The sequence below is a fragment of the Camelus dromedarius genome, chromosome 23 (genome assembly GCF_036321535.1).
Source record: "Camelus dromedarius isolate mCamDro1 chromosome 23, mCamDro1.pat, whole genome shotgun sequence".
Classification (NCBI taxonomy): Eukaryota; Metazoa; Chordata; class Mammalia; order Artiodactyla; family Camelidae; genus Camelus; species Camelus dromedarius.
In genome coordinates this window covers 10,526,891-10,542,621 of record NC_087458.1, presented here as the reverse complement: position 1 = coordinate 10,542,621, position 15,731 = coordinate 10,526,891, and the positions used below count along the sequence as shown (strand labels likewise).

The window sequence follows — 15,731 nt, the reverse complement described above, 5'->3', positions numbered from 1 at the left end:
TACACTTGCCTCATCTGTGAAACTGAAATCGAAGTTGTCAAATCAGCTGTCAGTAAATCATTCATCCACTAGCTGGATTGACTTTGGGAAAGTTATATGAACTCCACCTGTTGTCAGGAAGGGGGCTATTTCCCCCTCTATCCCTCTTGAGTTCTTGTGGCTGGATTAATAATACAATTGACACAAAACAGATTAACAGGGGAAAAGAAACAAATTTTAATTGATGCACACAGAGGTCTCATAGAAATGGGAACTAAGGAGTGGCTAAAGCAGGCAACTTTTATACTTTTTAGACAAAGAAACAATAAATTTGTGGGAAATTGACAAGACAGAGATACTTAGGTTCTGGGTGCTTAATTAGTGAAGAATCTAAACAGAGTTTGGCTTGGGGTAGTAAATTAACGTTTATACAGGCTTCTTGCCCTGAGTTCCCTGTATCTGGCAATAAGGATGGCCTCTACCTTCAGATGCAGGAATGCACCTTGCACATGGAGATGTATTTTCTGCTTTCGGGGGGACAGAGAAGGGCCAGAGTTTCCCTCCTGCAGTGTCTGCTTCTTAAGCAACTTCAATTCAAAATAATCAATATGCCATTTTGGCATATTTTGAGGCGGCCTGTCCTGGGCCCCAGGGCTGCTATTTAGACTTCAAAATGGGGAGACCGTTAGTACCATAGGATTGTTTTGAGAATCAAAATGATAATTCATGTACAATGCTTAGCGTGGTACCTGAATATAATAAGTGCTTAACGAGTATCAGCTAATGCCGCTGTTGCTTTTCACACTTGCTTTTTACCTAGTGTTAGGAAGAGCCAGGGCTTTCTCCCACAGAGATCCTAGGCAAGATTCCTCTGTTTAGAATGATCCAAGGAACATGAGCAGGAGAAAAGAAGGTAGGAATATGAGCTGAGGTGTGGGCTTTTGGGGTTCTGGAAGAGGAAACCAGGGATGAAATGTTCATTTTGTCAGGGACCTGGGAAGGAGGGGTAGGGGCTTGTTTTTACAGCAGCAAAATCAGAAGTACTTTCATGTACCATTTGCCTTTGCTAAGTGGATCTGCTTGCCTCTTAAAAAGATTATTCCACAGACATATCCTGAGTGCAAAAATATACCTTAAACCCCTCCTGCTGCTCTTCCTGGCAGAGGTGGTCCCTTATATTTAGCATTGGGCTTAGAAGTCAACACTGACTTTTATGTACTTACCTGGAGTTCAAAGCAATTGAATCAGCTAAGAGGCAATGGGAAAACGAGGTCAGAAATCCCCATTTTTCCCTTGAAATAAGAGAAGTCTGAGTGTGCGCACTCATGATCATTCCATGTTGGAAAAGTTTTCTCTAAGAACCAAGACTCACTGTCTTGTGCTCTGATGTCAATTTTCTCATCATGACTTGTGAACACCGTGATTCTGACTGTCCCTCCAACTATTCTACTAACCGTCCACCCTTTGGGGTAGAAAGCAGAAGAGTCCACCACTTTTGCTCCATGCCCATTTCCCTCCACATGTTCTCTTTCACACTCCTTTAACTCTTTTATTTCCCCACGCCTTTCTTGCTTTAGTTTCTTCATTCTCTCCTCTTGCACCCTTCTCCTCTCTCCCATCAATAAGAGTTAATAACTAACCATTTACAGAACAATCACTACACAACTAGCATTACTCCAAGTAGCCTACATTTGTTATTTTGTTTAATCCTCACAATATCCTATGAGGTGGGTATTATTAATATCCAAATTTTATAAATGAAAATATTGAAACACAGAAAATTAGAGGTCATTTAGCCAAAAAGTGGAGGAAGCCAGATTTGAACTCCAGTGTCTTTAGACTTAACCACTGAGCAGTGCCGCCTTCACCCACTTTGATGCCAAAGTGGAATAAAATATTGTCCCTACTATTGATGGTTATCACACTTTGAGATTTATCACTGAAGAGTGGTGATGTATTCCCAACAAGAAAATATTATTCAGCCGAGGATGGGCCTATCTCTACACCCACCTCTATAGGTGGGCTAGTGGGCAGGCCTTTGCCAATAACAGGAGTTTAGACAGGCCAGCAAGGCAGAATAGCCAAGGAAATGACTGTATCTAGACACGATTCAAGTGCCGTTCACATCAGCATGATTTGGGTTGACTTGAATTAGCTTCTTCAGAACAAACAAGGGTCCAGTATCATCAGGGTCTTGATGTCCTGTTCAATGTAGAATACAATCACAGAGTGTTCCAGCAGTTGATGCTTTAAAGTCCAAGAGAAGTGAGTGGGCCCACCTGGATATCTATGCATGGGTAAATCAGCTCCGACCATCATCCTGGGGTTAGAGACAGGATTTCATGACTGGAGAAGAATCCTGCCAAGGGTTAATTTGCCACTGGTCCAAAGTCCTAATAGAGAAGAATCTTCAAGATAAAGACAAAGCCTCTATTCTAGAAAGAGATTTAAGCAGACTATTACTATGGACACTTAGAAAGGCCTTAAAAGCAAAAGCCCAGTTATAGCAGTTAAAGAAATGGAAAAGCATATTATGTATTGGGAAAACTGAGCATCAGGACATCAGCTTAAAAACCCATGATCCAAGGAGAGGCTGGAAGCTGCATCCTTGTGATAAGACACGACTCCAATCTGCCGAGGCATCCCTGGAGATCAATATGGTGACCCACAGAGCGGCCAAGTGCCTTCACAACAGGAGCCCTAAGGAATGCTGGGTCACTCAGGCTACTCAAGTATTTCCTGAGTCAAACCTTTTTTCTTTAGAACCTTAGAGGATGAATATGTAAGTTTGGGGGTAACTAGACTTGTCTATGTGGAAGCTGGTAAATAAAGAGGTATGAGCAATTAATTGGGGGACTGATGTTGGTGGAGGAACATACCCACTTTTCCTTTGTTATATTCAACTGTTTATTATATGCTTCTTGAACGGAGTAGTGCTAAAACAATGGATGGCCAGGATCCCATCTCTGTTTTGAGAATTTGTGTGTATATGTATATATACATATACACACACACACATTCTTTTTCATTATAGGTTATTACAAGATAATGAATATAGTTCTCTGTGCTATACTGTAGGACACTGCTGTTTATTTATTTTATATATAGTAGCTCATATCTGCTAATCCCAAACTCCTATTTTATCCTTCCCCTTGACCCTTGTTTTCCCTTTGATAACCATAAGTTTGTTTTCTATGTTTGTGAGTCTGTTTCTATTTTGTGAATAAGTTCATTTGTCTCTTTTTTCAGATTTCACATACAAGTGATATCATATGACACTTGTCTTTTTCTGTCTGACTTATTTCACTTAGTATTAGAATCTCTCAGTCCATCTACTGCTGCAATGGCATTATTTCATTTTTATGGCTGAGTAGTATTCCATTGTGTATGTGTGTGTGTGCATGTATATATATGTGTGTGTATATATATATATGTTTATATTTGTATAACAATTTCCTTATCCAATCATCTGTCAATGGACATTTAGGTTGTTTCCATGTCTTGGCTATTGTAAATAATGCTGCTATGAACATTGGGGTGAATATATCTTTTTAAACTGGAGTTTTCTCCAGATATACGCCCAGGAGTGGGATTCCTGGATCATAGCTCTGTTTTTACTTTTATAATGAACCTCCATACTGTTTTCCATAGTGACTGCACCAAATTACATTCTCATCAACAGTGTAGGAGGGTTCCCTTTTTCCCACACCTTCTCCAGCATTTATTGTTTGTGGACTTTTTAATGATAGCCATTCTGAACAGTGTGAGGTTGTACCTTATTGTAGTTTTTATTTGCACTTCTCTGATAATTAGTGACATTGAGCATTTTTCATGTGCCTATTGGACATCTGTGTGTCTTCATTAGAGAAATATCTGTTTAGCAATTCTGCCCATTTTTTGATTAGGTTGTTTGTTTTTTTGTTATTGAGTTGTATGAGCTGTTTTGTGTACTCTGGAAATTAAGCCCTTGTCAGTTGCATCATTTGCAGATATTTTCTCCCAGTCTGTAGTTGTCTTTTTGTTTTCTTTATGGTTTCCTTTCCTGTGCAAGAGCTTGTAAGTCTGATTTCTTTATTTTTGCTTTTATTTCTATTGCCTTGGGAGCCTGACCTAAGAAAACATTGCTACAATTATGTCAGAGAATGTTTTGTCTATGTTTTCTTCTAGGAAATTTATGGTGTCTTGTCTTATATTTAAATCTTTAAGCCATTTTGAGTTTATTTTTGTGTATGGTGTGCGAGAGTGTTCTAACTTCATTGATTTACATGTGGCTGTCCATCTTTCCCAACACTATTTGCCAAACAAACTGTCTTTCCTCCATTGTGTACTCTTGACTCCTCTGTTGAAGATTAATTAACTGTAGGTATGTGGGTTTATTTCTGGGCTCTCTATCCTGTTCCATTGATCCATATGTCTATTTTTGTGCCAATACCGTGCTGTTTTAATTACTGTAGCTTTGTAGTATTGTTTGAAGTCTGAGAGGGTTATGCTGCCAACTTTGTTCTTTTTCTTCAGTATTGCTTTGGCAATTCTGGGTCTTTTGTGATTCCATAAATTTTAGGATTATTTTTTTCTATTTCTGTAAAAAGTGTCCTGGGTAATTTGATAGGGGTCACATTAAATCTATAGATTGCTTTGGGTAGAATAGCTATTGTTAACAATACTAATTCTTCTAGTCCAGGAGCATGGGATATCTTTCCATTTCTTTAAATTATCTTTAATTTCCTTTATGAACATTTTATAATTCTGAGCTTCTAAGTCTTTCACTTCCTTGGTCAGGGTTATTCCCAAGCATTTTATTTTTTTTGATGTAATTTAGGTTCCTCCTTTTAAAAACCATATGACCAAGGGCTTTTCATCATCATGGAGAATGACACAAAACTTATGGCTGCTAACCCTTTGCTTCCTCTTTGCCTGCTACTTCCCTTCACTGAGAAAAACTGATTACAACCATCACCCTTCTGAGTACCACGGAGTGTGTCTACCTCTGGTCACCCTTCTAGGCCTGGATTAAGGGAAGCAGTAGATGGGAGGAGAGATGGGGAAGGTTAGTTAGTGCTGAAAAAAGAACAAGAAATGCTTATTTGAAGGATCCTAAAGAAATGAGGGGGTGTAGGTAGCTGTTAAGCAACCATACACCCTTCTTTATTTCCACGCTTGTGAATACCTTCATGTTGAGCTTCTCCAAGATCTTCCCAACACTCCAACTCTTCTTTTTCCCATAAGAGTTGCCTGGGGCTGTTATTTTAATCTCTGTAACAGTGCTTTTTTGTTTTATATAGCAAACACATATGGTGCCTAGTAGATGGCAGGTACTTTTCTAAGAGGCTTACAGATATTAACTCATTTAACTGTCATAACATTTCTTTGAAGTAAGTGCTATTATTAGCCTATTAGCTTCATTTTGAAGCTGATAAAACCGAGACACAGAGAGGTTGTTAACTTTCCCATGGTCTCCTGGCTAGAATTGGGCAGAAGCAGAATTCAAGCTCAGGCAGCCTGGCTCTTCATCACTAACTCCTAGTGCCTGACACGGGGGCAGAAAGACAGTGCTCCTCGGGGCAAGACTCCCTTTGGGGTCTCTAGATTCTTCTCTGTTACTGTACACACTTGACAGCACTCTCTTGTCATTTGATCCTCATAATTTCTCAAAGTGGAGGAGGAATTTTATTTAATTTACCAACTAGAATCCTGAGGTTTAGCAGGTAAGTGACTTAGTCATGGTCAGTTAGCTGGTTGGCAACAGAGCCTTGACTAGAACATGTTTCTTGATCCCTAGCTCAAGACACTTTTACTAACCAGGTTATGATTTCCCCAGCCCGAGGATCTACACACAAAAAAATTTGTTAACAGCGTAAGAATATTGGAGTGGAAAGAAGTTGCAGTTAGCCAGTTGCTCTTCCTTGTTAATCAGTTTACATTCCGGACATCCCACACTGAGACCCAGAGACCAGTAGAGTTCTCTCTTGCCCTCAGTCTTACTCTTGCTCTGAATTTTCTACCTTCCTTTTTATTGCTAGAAAGTGGGTAATTGGGTCAGTAGCCAAAAAAGTATTTATTCTTTCAACAAATATTTAATAATCATCCACTAACTGTTAGGGAAATAATAGTGACCAAAACAGACAAAGACTGCATTTATGGCAATTATATTCTCATGGGAGTGCGGGGTGGGATAGACAGTAAGTAAATACGCGCAATGTTTTAGTAGTCGTTACGGCTAGGAAGAAAAAGGAAGTAAGGCAAGGCAATAGAGAGTGATGGGGAGGGGAGTGCTACTTAAACTGGGCGATTAGGAAAGCTCTCTCTGATGAGATGATATGGGAGCTGTTTCACAGTGAGGGAGTGCTGGAAAGAGTGCTGTAGACAAGGAGGGCAGCAAGTACAGAGTCTCTAAGGCAACAGCAATTGTTCCCAACTGGTTTGAAGGATGAGGAAGCCAGTGTGATTGGAGTGAGTAGGGGAGAGAAGGGTAGGCAACGAGGAGGGAGCGGGAGGGACCAGAACAGACACGGTCTAGAAGAAAATGGCAAAGTATATGAAAGGAGACTAGGGAGCCCCTCAAAACCCCAAGTGTATGCTATCTTTGTTTTTAATAGACTCTAAGGAGAACTACGACATTTTAGGTCTGAACACCCATCCATTGTCATCAATATTTGATATTTCAAAATCACTTTGGATTCCACCCAACACTTCTTTAGTAAGTTTCTCTTGCTCAGCTATGAAGAATTTTCTTCTATCCAGTTAAAGTCCTCCTATTCCATCAATATTTCTAACCCAGATGAAGTTTCTGATTGTTTTTTTTTTCCAAACACATTTCTTTTTCTCATATTCTCTTTTGCTTTCTTCCAGTCAGTGGTTTTGGTAGCTACTTTATCATGAATGGTATATTTGTAAAGTCCATCCATACGCAAGGCTTCATCCAGGGAAACAGGAGTGACCACCTAAGACATAGAAAGGTATATTAGGCTGGGAAAAGCCCCCAGCTTCTCCTCCAGGAGGGGAAATCCAGCTCCAATAAATAGGCTGTTCACAGTGCTCTCTGTCCAAACTGGTGTCACCCTACCCCTCAGGTTCCTTCTTCACTATAGCTACCTGGGGTCACAGTGAAACATTTTTCCATCCAAGCCCACTCCCCAGGGTTCCAGCCTTTTCTTGCCTTTGCTTCTTCTCTAGAAGTGTTGCTTTTCTCTGACCCTTCTCTGCTGTGTGGTCTGGCTGTGGGAGTCAAGAAATCACACTCATTGGGGGATGTTTTGACTGTGGGTCATCGCTTCTTCATTGGGCTCCTAAGGCTGCTCGACAGTCCCTTTATCCCCATAATCAATCTCTTCTTAACTCCCTAGGGTGTTCCTTAGAGTTGCATTTCCTCAAATGTTTTATGATCATCAAAAATAATAATAGCAACTACCATTTATATGTGCAAGGCATTGTTTTAAGTGCTTTATCTTCATAATTGCACTTAATAATTATCCACATTTTAGAGGTGAGAAACCTGAGGACCAGAGAATTTAAATAATTTTCTTAATATAACATATCTAGGTTCAAATATACCTGGATTCAAAACCTGCGACCCTTACCCTTGTATTTCCTAACTAGTCCAACCCTTGCCCATTCTCGCCTCCTACATTATGGAAGAAGTGAAGGCCAGCAAGCATGACTGTCTGCTATTTTATTCTCCCTGCTCCAAAATGCCCACTATGCATTAAGCACCTTCTATGTGCCCTCACAATAATTCTGTGAGGCAGACGTTATTACATCCTAGCCTGTAGTAAAGGAAGATAAGGGCCTCCATAGAGTCAGGGGTTGAACTTGATCATACACCCATCAAACCTGTGTTCCCTCCACCTCACCAAGCAGACTTTCTTCAATCCCTACCCCCCAAAACACCTCAAAATACCCTTATCATTCTGCTCTTCCTTTCCTTTTTTCCTTCCACTTCAGATGAAGACACGGCCTTCCTCTGGTTGAAAACCTTTCGCTGTGTGACATTGCCATTCCATCTTTTGTTCCACCCAAGCATTAGTGGCCACTGTGCTGGGTTGGGGATTTGAATTCAAGGTCCCCAGCTTCAAGTGATTCACGGTGTCCAGAAAACAGGATTCGTGACTACCACCCAATGTGGCATGTACTATGAGAGAGAAACACAACTGCATGAGTAGGAGCACCTAACCTAGAGCAGATGCCATCAAGGAAATATCTCTCTTCTCTCCCTCCCTACCACTCTCTCCCCACCAATATCTTTTATTTTAAAATAAAATCCAATAAATCAGCTTTGCTTGACCCTCTAGCTATGGTTCTATTTTATAACCTTTCTTTCACTATCAGGCTTCTCCACTCCCTTACCACCTATTTTATCCTCAAATCCTCTATACTCTGGCTTCCACTTGAAACATCTTAAATTGCACTACATTCTCAAAGGCCAACAGTAGTCTCCTAATGGGCAGATTTAGGGGCCATTTTCAGTCTTTATCTCACTTGAACACTTTGAATAATTAGACATCAGACTGACTAATCAATTAGACATCTTCTTGAGATTCTTTCTCCTCTTGGGTTCCAAGATATTACCCACCATTGATGACTGTCTTGCCACTCCTACCACTTGGTCTATTCAGTTTCTTTTGATAGTGCCTCTTCTATGACTGTGGGCACGGTTCACGGGCTCAGCCTTGGACTTCAGCCTTACTCTTCCCAAGTGACCCTCTTCTTCAATCACCTCTTTTCCATAGATGGTTCCTAAACGACTTGGATTTCAGTTTGATGGCAAGTGACAGAGACTCAAAAATAAGAATGGCTTAAAGAAGAAAGAAGTTTATTTCTTGCCCATGTGAAATATCTGGAGTTGGCAGCTCCATTGGTAGAATAGTTCACAAGATCATCAGGGATCCATACTTTTTCAATCTTCCTGCTCCACAATTCTCAATACTTGGCTTCCTCTTCTTGATCCAAAATGTCTGAGATCCAGTTGTCATGGCATTCCAGCCTGCAAGAAGTGAAGAAGTGATGAAGAAAGCCAAGTGTCCTCTTCTTAAAGACATAAAAGTCAATACAACATTTTGAACTTTCATCCCATTGACCTGAACTTAGTCACATGACCAAACTGAGCTAGCAGAAGGCTGGGCAATATAGTGTTTATTCTGGGTGTCCATATTCCAGGCTAAAAATTAGGGGCAAAAAGAACCATTGGAAAGCAGTTAGCAGATTCTGCCACAGCCCGCCCCAAAACAATACTTTAAACCCATTCTCTCTTCTTATCTACCATCCTTCGAACTGCTTACTTAGATGGTCCATCATCATCCCATATTCAGTATTTTTAACCCTAAACTTGTCTTCTCCTTTTGGTGTCTTTCCAGCATAAACTTAATCAATTTTCCTGTAGTCAACTTAATTAGTTTTCTATTGACATGAAGTAGACACACAAAATATATTGTTGAACAGCTGAATTTAATTAGATGCCTCCTTATTGCTTGCTTTTCTTTGCACTATCTCTCAAATACAGCCCTTCCTTTCTATTCTTATTATCATTCCCTGGTTCATGCCCAGATGGCTACAATAGCCTCTGACATGGTCTCTCAAGTCCAGTTTCTCTTTCCTCTCATTCTTCCCACACTTCATTACCATATCACTATGATTCTAAAACATTATTTTAATCTTTATTCTCAAAAACTTTAATAGCTCCCCTCTGCCTGTGGTATAGACTTCAAACTCAAGGCTGTCCCAAATCTAAACCTAATTTATATCTCCAGCCTTATCTATCTCTACTCTGTTATGCAAATCTATGCTTATGCAACCTACATCACACATTCTTCGCTTCTAAATTTTTATTCAGGGCCTGAGGACCCAAGACACCCATCCTTTCCCTCTATCCAGTAAAATTCTACTCATTCTTCAGGTTTTTCTTAAATTCTGTTTTCTCCAAGAAGTTTTCCCTGACCACTGCAGCTCAAAGTGATCTCTCCCTTCTTTGAATTCCTGCTGCAATGACTGTCTCTACCATTCATCTGAATTTATTATGTACCACCTAACATTGCAAAGGAGAGTTATGTGTATGTGTGTGTCTTATTTCCCTTACCAGATATGAAATTTCTAAAAAAGACAGGGAAATTTCTTGGTCATAGACTTGCATAATGCATTTCATGGTAAGTCCTTAAGATATTTTGTGCCACAAGTTCTCTCTGAAATTGGGTTTTCTTAAGGTCTCCTCCAACACTAATATAATGTTTGAGTCCTTTCAGGATCTAGAAAAATAAATATTGGGGTTGGTTGATATGGGGATTCTTTTTGTTTTAACTGCAGTCTTAAAGAGAAGAATAAAGTCTACCAGGTGGAGTGAAACCAAAAACTATCCCTCTAGACTTTACTTGAATCAGCCCTTAATAATGGCTCTTTATAAATTCTTCAATATGGTCCTGGTGTCACCAAGGCCATCATAGAAATGGGTTAGGGAAACCCCAAAGGGCATGTACTAATTGTTAAGATGATGATGAAGATGAGAGTCATTATCATTAATAGCCTCAGAAATAACTGACATTTATTTTGCTGTGATGGTTAACAAAGCATTTCCACTCATATTCTATGATTTTCTGATCACTAATTAGATAGGCAAATTTTATAGTTATTGTTTCCATTCTATGGATGAAAAAACTGAGATTCAGAAAATTCCTGTGACTTTAATAAGGTTGCCCAGCTCATAAGTAGAAGTACTGGCACCTATGTCTTCAGCCTCGCTATCTTTCCACAACATGCTATGCTTTTGCAGCTGCCTCTTTCAGACCTCACTGGAGTGTTTGAAGGTGACAGAACTGCAAGCCCTACGTCTGTTCTCAGCAAGCCCAACAACACCAGAGTACAAAAAAGCAGCAGGACTTCCCCCAGCTTTGCCTTTCTGCCACTCCCACCACTTCACCCCAGCATCACTTCCTGAATGACTTGCTACAGGAGATAAGACATACTTCAAAATCAGCATCATACACCAACCAACTTGTGACTGTACTACTCCCCTCTTACTGAGAAGGTCTCAGCCTTAGCAAACTGCTTACACACTTCCTGAGTTTGATGAGAGAACCCACCAGAATTATAAATATATGGAACCCACCCTTTTTTGCCTTCTCACATGTGAACCTGAATCCAAAGTGTAGAATGGAAATTAGGTACCAGGGCCTGATATCAAAAAAAACAAAAACAAAAACAAAAACTTACAAGATTTGGGAGATCTGACACCAGGACCAGCTATATAATTTGCAGAACCCAGTACAACATGAAAATATGGGGACCGTTGTTCAAATAATATTATGAAATCCAAAGTGACACAGCAGCATTAAATCAAGTTCAGGTCCTTCTGAGCTCAAGGCTCTGTATGACTGCACAGGCCACATGTCCATGTCTGGGACATTCAAAGATGTAGGCTGGGACACTCCAAGTGTCCCTATTCCAGACATCATCAGCCCAGTGGAAGAGTTTATCTGCAGAGAATTAATGTTCAAGGAAATGGATTTTGGTAAACTTTGATTCCTGCCACCCAAGGCAAGCTTAGTCTCTCCTTCTGTTCCCCCTGTGGTTTGCTCTCACCCATCACATTGTGTTATTGTTCAACTGTATACACAAATGCCTTATTCCCTGGGCTGTGAGCTCCTTGGGTCTGCCACCTCCTAGTTACCCCTGAGTCCCTAACACAGCATCTGGCACTTAGTTTGCACTTAATAAATGTAGAAAAGGGTCCTTAGTGTACCCCTTTCCCCCAGGACTTTGTTACATCTCCCTCTGCACTTAGCCCACCCCAGCTAAGTCTCCAGTCCTTGCCTAGGATCTTCCTCCTAAGGGAAAATCGTGGGTGTTCTGAGAGGAAATAGGTATAGATCAGTAGTCCCTGGCCATCCAGGAGTTATGGGTTAGAGGGTAAGGTGGCCATAGTGAGACACCACCATCAGATTAAGAAATCTCTTTGTTCTTCTGACATTTCAGAATAACTTATATTCTCAGTGACCTTTATTCTTGCCCTCTTTATGCCAAGCCTTGGATAAACTTTAGGGTCACTCTGAACTCACTTACGTGGGAAACTTTGGTTCTGCTCTTTGGGGCTTACGTGCAACCAGTACTCATTAGAATGGCCCCATTATTGTTAATGTTTATGACTGAAGCCTTTTCTGATTGGTCAGTGCTGTGTTTATTGTTTATTAAGGATTTTGAATATCACTCATGCTGGCTCAAAATGCTATTTCACACCAAACAGAGCTCAGTGAGAGTAACAGAGCAACGAAAGAAGAGGAGGAAGAAAAGACAGTAACACTTTGTGATTATATTGCCTTTCATTTTATAAAATATGTATCAGATGATTTTATCTTTGTAACATGAAGAAGGGGAAGAGAAGAAGATTAATTTTTCATTTTTCCCGTGTTAGATTTCAACAAGAACTCACCCTTCAGCTTTTACCTGAAAGTATTTCTGGATTCCCAGAACAAATCAAGTTCCCTTCCTATTCTCTCTCAAAGTACAGTGACATTTACGTCATTGGTAGTTAGTTACCTGATCAACATCTTTCTCCTCCTTTAAGGGTTAAGTTGCAGAGAGCAGGAACTGCATCTATTTTTATTCACCATTGTCCCCCCCCCCCCCCCGGCTCCTTGCCTCAACAAACATTTGTATTATAAACTAATAAATACCTACCATAGTATCTCAAACAAAGCTGAACTTTAATAAATACATTCATTCATTCATTCATAAATGAACTTTGCTTACTTCAGAAGTTGTTCCAAGAGAGCCTAGGCAACACATAGGTGAATTCCATTTATTAATTCATTCCACAAATATATACTAAGCATCCACCCTGTGTCAAGTACTCATCTAAAGACTGGGGATACAGCAGTGAACAAAAAAGACCCCTCAAAATTACCAACGTGGGGAATGTTTACTCCAGAGCCTCTAAAGCACTCTCTGCCTTCTCAGAATAGAGGCATAAATGTTAACTTTGTTTTTTGTGAAGACCATAGTAATCATCTCAGGCTCTTGTCCCAGGTCTTCCGCCACTTGACAATATGATCCTGGGGAGAAAAACACTTAATATCTCAGATCTCTTGGAGGTTTATGGTCTCAAATTCCTTTTAGCTCTCAGAGTCTATACGTCTAGATAAATATGTTTTTAATGAAATGGATCCCTTAAAATTTACTGGGAAACTTAGTTTTTGAATAAGAATCTTTTAGAATATACCTATAGTAGAATGCAAAAAAAAAAAAAAAAAAAAAGATATCCTCAAGAAACTGGATGAGCTGCCCCTCAGGGAGATTCAAGCCTGGGGAGACAGGGAACTCTAAAAGATGAAAAAGTCAAATGGCTGTAATTTTCTATTTATGTCCTTAGATATGGAAGCAGCTGGAAGTGACACAGACATCCTCATGTTGAATGGGATTCTGGGGGAGTCAGTTACTTTCCCCTTAAATATCCAAGAATCACAGGAGGTTACCAGCATTGCTTGGAATTCCAAAACATCTGTTGCTTTTGTAGTACCAGGAAACTCAGGAGCAGAACCTACAGTTTCTATAACCCACCAAAATTACCATGAACGAATAAATGTCTCAGGTCAGAACTACAACCTGGAGCTCAGAAATCTAAGGATGGAAGATTCAGGGATCTACAAAGCTGACATAAATACAAAGACCCCTGAGAAGTTCACCACCACCACCAGGTGCTACAACCTTCAAGTCTACCGTAAGTTGTGGGAAGACAGGGCTCGTTTTTCATTTTTACTTTGCACTTTTCTATCCAAAGAATATCTATATATCTGACAATTGGGTTCCCTAAATCTTTTTATACTTATAACTACTTACATAAATATATCAATACTTATCAAGAGGATGTGGCTTTGCTTGCCTTTAGCTATATACTCTTCCTGTGGGCTTTATTTTCCTTTTCTATAAAGTGTGAATAATCATACTGTTTACTTCCTATAGTTATTGTGAGGATCAAGTAAGATAGTGTATGCAAAGTACTTTTAATAACTTTTTTTATTTTGAAATAATTATAGATGCATAGAAAAGTGTAAAGAAATGTACAGGGAGGTCCTGTGTGCATGTCACCCAGGCTCTCCCAGTTGTAACATCTTCCGTACGTACAGGACAATGTCAAAACCAGGAAATCAGTATTGGCACAATCTATTGAGCTTATTTAGATTTCATCTGTTATACAGGCACTCATTTACGTGTATATGTGTAGCTCTGTACAACAGTTGTACAATATGTATCTTCGCATAACCACTACTGCAATCAAGATACTTAACTGTACCAATGTTACAAGATTCCTTTATTCCTTTGTTGTCTCATTACCACCTCCTTTCCCCTCCCAAACTCCTGTGAAACATTAATCCATTCTTCATATCTAAAACTATGTTACTTCACGAATTTTGCATATATAGAATATGCAGTAAGCATGCTTTTGAGATTGGCTTTTTTCACTCATCCTAATTATTTTTTGAGTCATCCTAATTATTGCAAGTATCAATAGGTTACATCTTTTTATTGTTGGATAGTATTTCATGGAATAGATGTACTACTTTGTTTAACCATCCACCTATGGAGAGACATTTTAGTTGTTTCCAGTTTGAGGGCTATTATAAAAAAAAAAAAAAGCTGCTATGAATGTTTGTGTACAAGTTTTTGCATGAGATATGTTTTTGTCTCTTGAAAATAAATGCCCAAGAATGAAATCATCTGGTAAATCCATTTGTTAAAATTTTATCATGATAAAATATGCGGAACATTTAACATATTCATCATTTTAAGTGTACAGTTCGGTGGCTTTAAGTATATTCACATTGTTATGAGATCATCGTCTCTCTTCAGCTCCAGAACTTTTTTCTCCCCTTTTTAAATAGATTCTATTTTTTTAGAGCAGTTCAAGGTTCATAGAAAAATTGAGTACGAAAGTACGGGAGTTCCCAGTGGCACCCTGCCCCCCACAACATGCACAGCCTCCTTCATTATCTACTTTTCCCATCAGAGTGATACATTTAGTACAATTGATAATATACAGTGATACATCATAATCATCAAAAATCTATAGTTTACATTTGGGTCTACTTTTGGTGTCATACATTCTATGGGTAATGACAAATACATAGATAGTTAGCCACCATTATAGTGTCATTCAGAATCGTTTCACTGCCTTAAAAACCTCCTGTGTTCTGTTTATTCATTCCTCTCCCCAGCCCCTGGCAACCACTGATCTTTTTACTGTCTCCATAATTTTGTCTTTTTCAGAATGTCATGTAGTTGGAATCATACAGTATGTAACCCTTTCAAGTTGCCTTCTTCCACTTAGTAATATGCATTTACATTACCTTCATGTCTTTTCATGGTTTGATAGCGCTCTCCAGAACTTTTAAGAGTCATCTTAGTTTTAAAAGAATTGCCAAACTATTTTACATTTCCACCAAGAACATATGAATGATCCAATGTTTCAGCATCCTCACCAGCATTTAGCGTTATCACCATTTTTGTAAATTTGGGCCATTCTGATGGGTATGTAGTATATGTCATTTTGGTTTTAATTTTAATTTCTCCAGTAGCTAATGCAAAATGCTTTTAAAAGCATTATTATCATCATTTAAATTACCACAATTCACTGGGAGATATCCATGGTGTGTTATGTAATGCTATTCAAAGTGTGGTCTGTGCACTGGCAGCATCCGCATGCCCTGGGAACTTACTGGAAATGCGGATTCTAAGGCCTCAACTCTTATCTTTGGTGGTGAAGTCCAGGAATC

At 39.4% G+C, this 15,731-nt stretch overlaps 1 protein-coding gene and 1 long non-coding RNA gene across 6 annotated transcripts in view; one reads left to right on the top strand and one right to left on the bottom strand.

Moving 5' to 3' along the window:
* CD84 (CD84 molecule) overlaps positions 1–15,731 on the top strand; it is a 36,379-nt gene that overhangs the window by 1,841 nt on the left and 18,807 nt on the right. For all 3 annotated transcript variants that reach the window (XM_064477899.1, XM_064477900.1, XM_010993090.3), the window contains exon 2: positions 13,331–13,678. In XM_064477899.1, coding sequence (XP_064333969.1) covers positions 13,331–13,678 — 348 coding nt within the window. The remainder of the gene's footprint in view (positions 1–13,330; positions 13,679–15,731) is intronic.
* LOC116148103 (uncharacterized) overlaps positions 7,882–15,731 on the bottom strand; it is a 36,175-nt gene continuing 28,325 nt past the window's right edge. For all 3 annotated transcript variants that reach the window (XR_010377506.1, XR_004131581.2, XR_004131580.2), the window contains 2 exons: positions 8,549–8,959; positions 7,882–8,107 (listed from right to left, as the gene is read on the bottom strand). This is a non-coding gene — a long non-coding RNA (uncharacterized LOC116148103). The remainder of the gene's footprint in view (positions 8,108–8,548; positions 8,960–15,731) is intronic.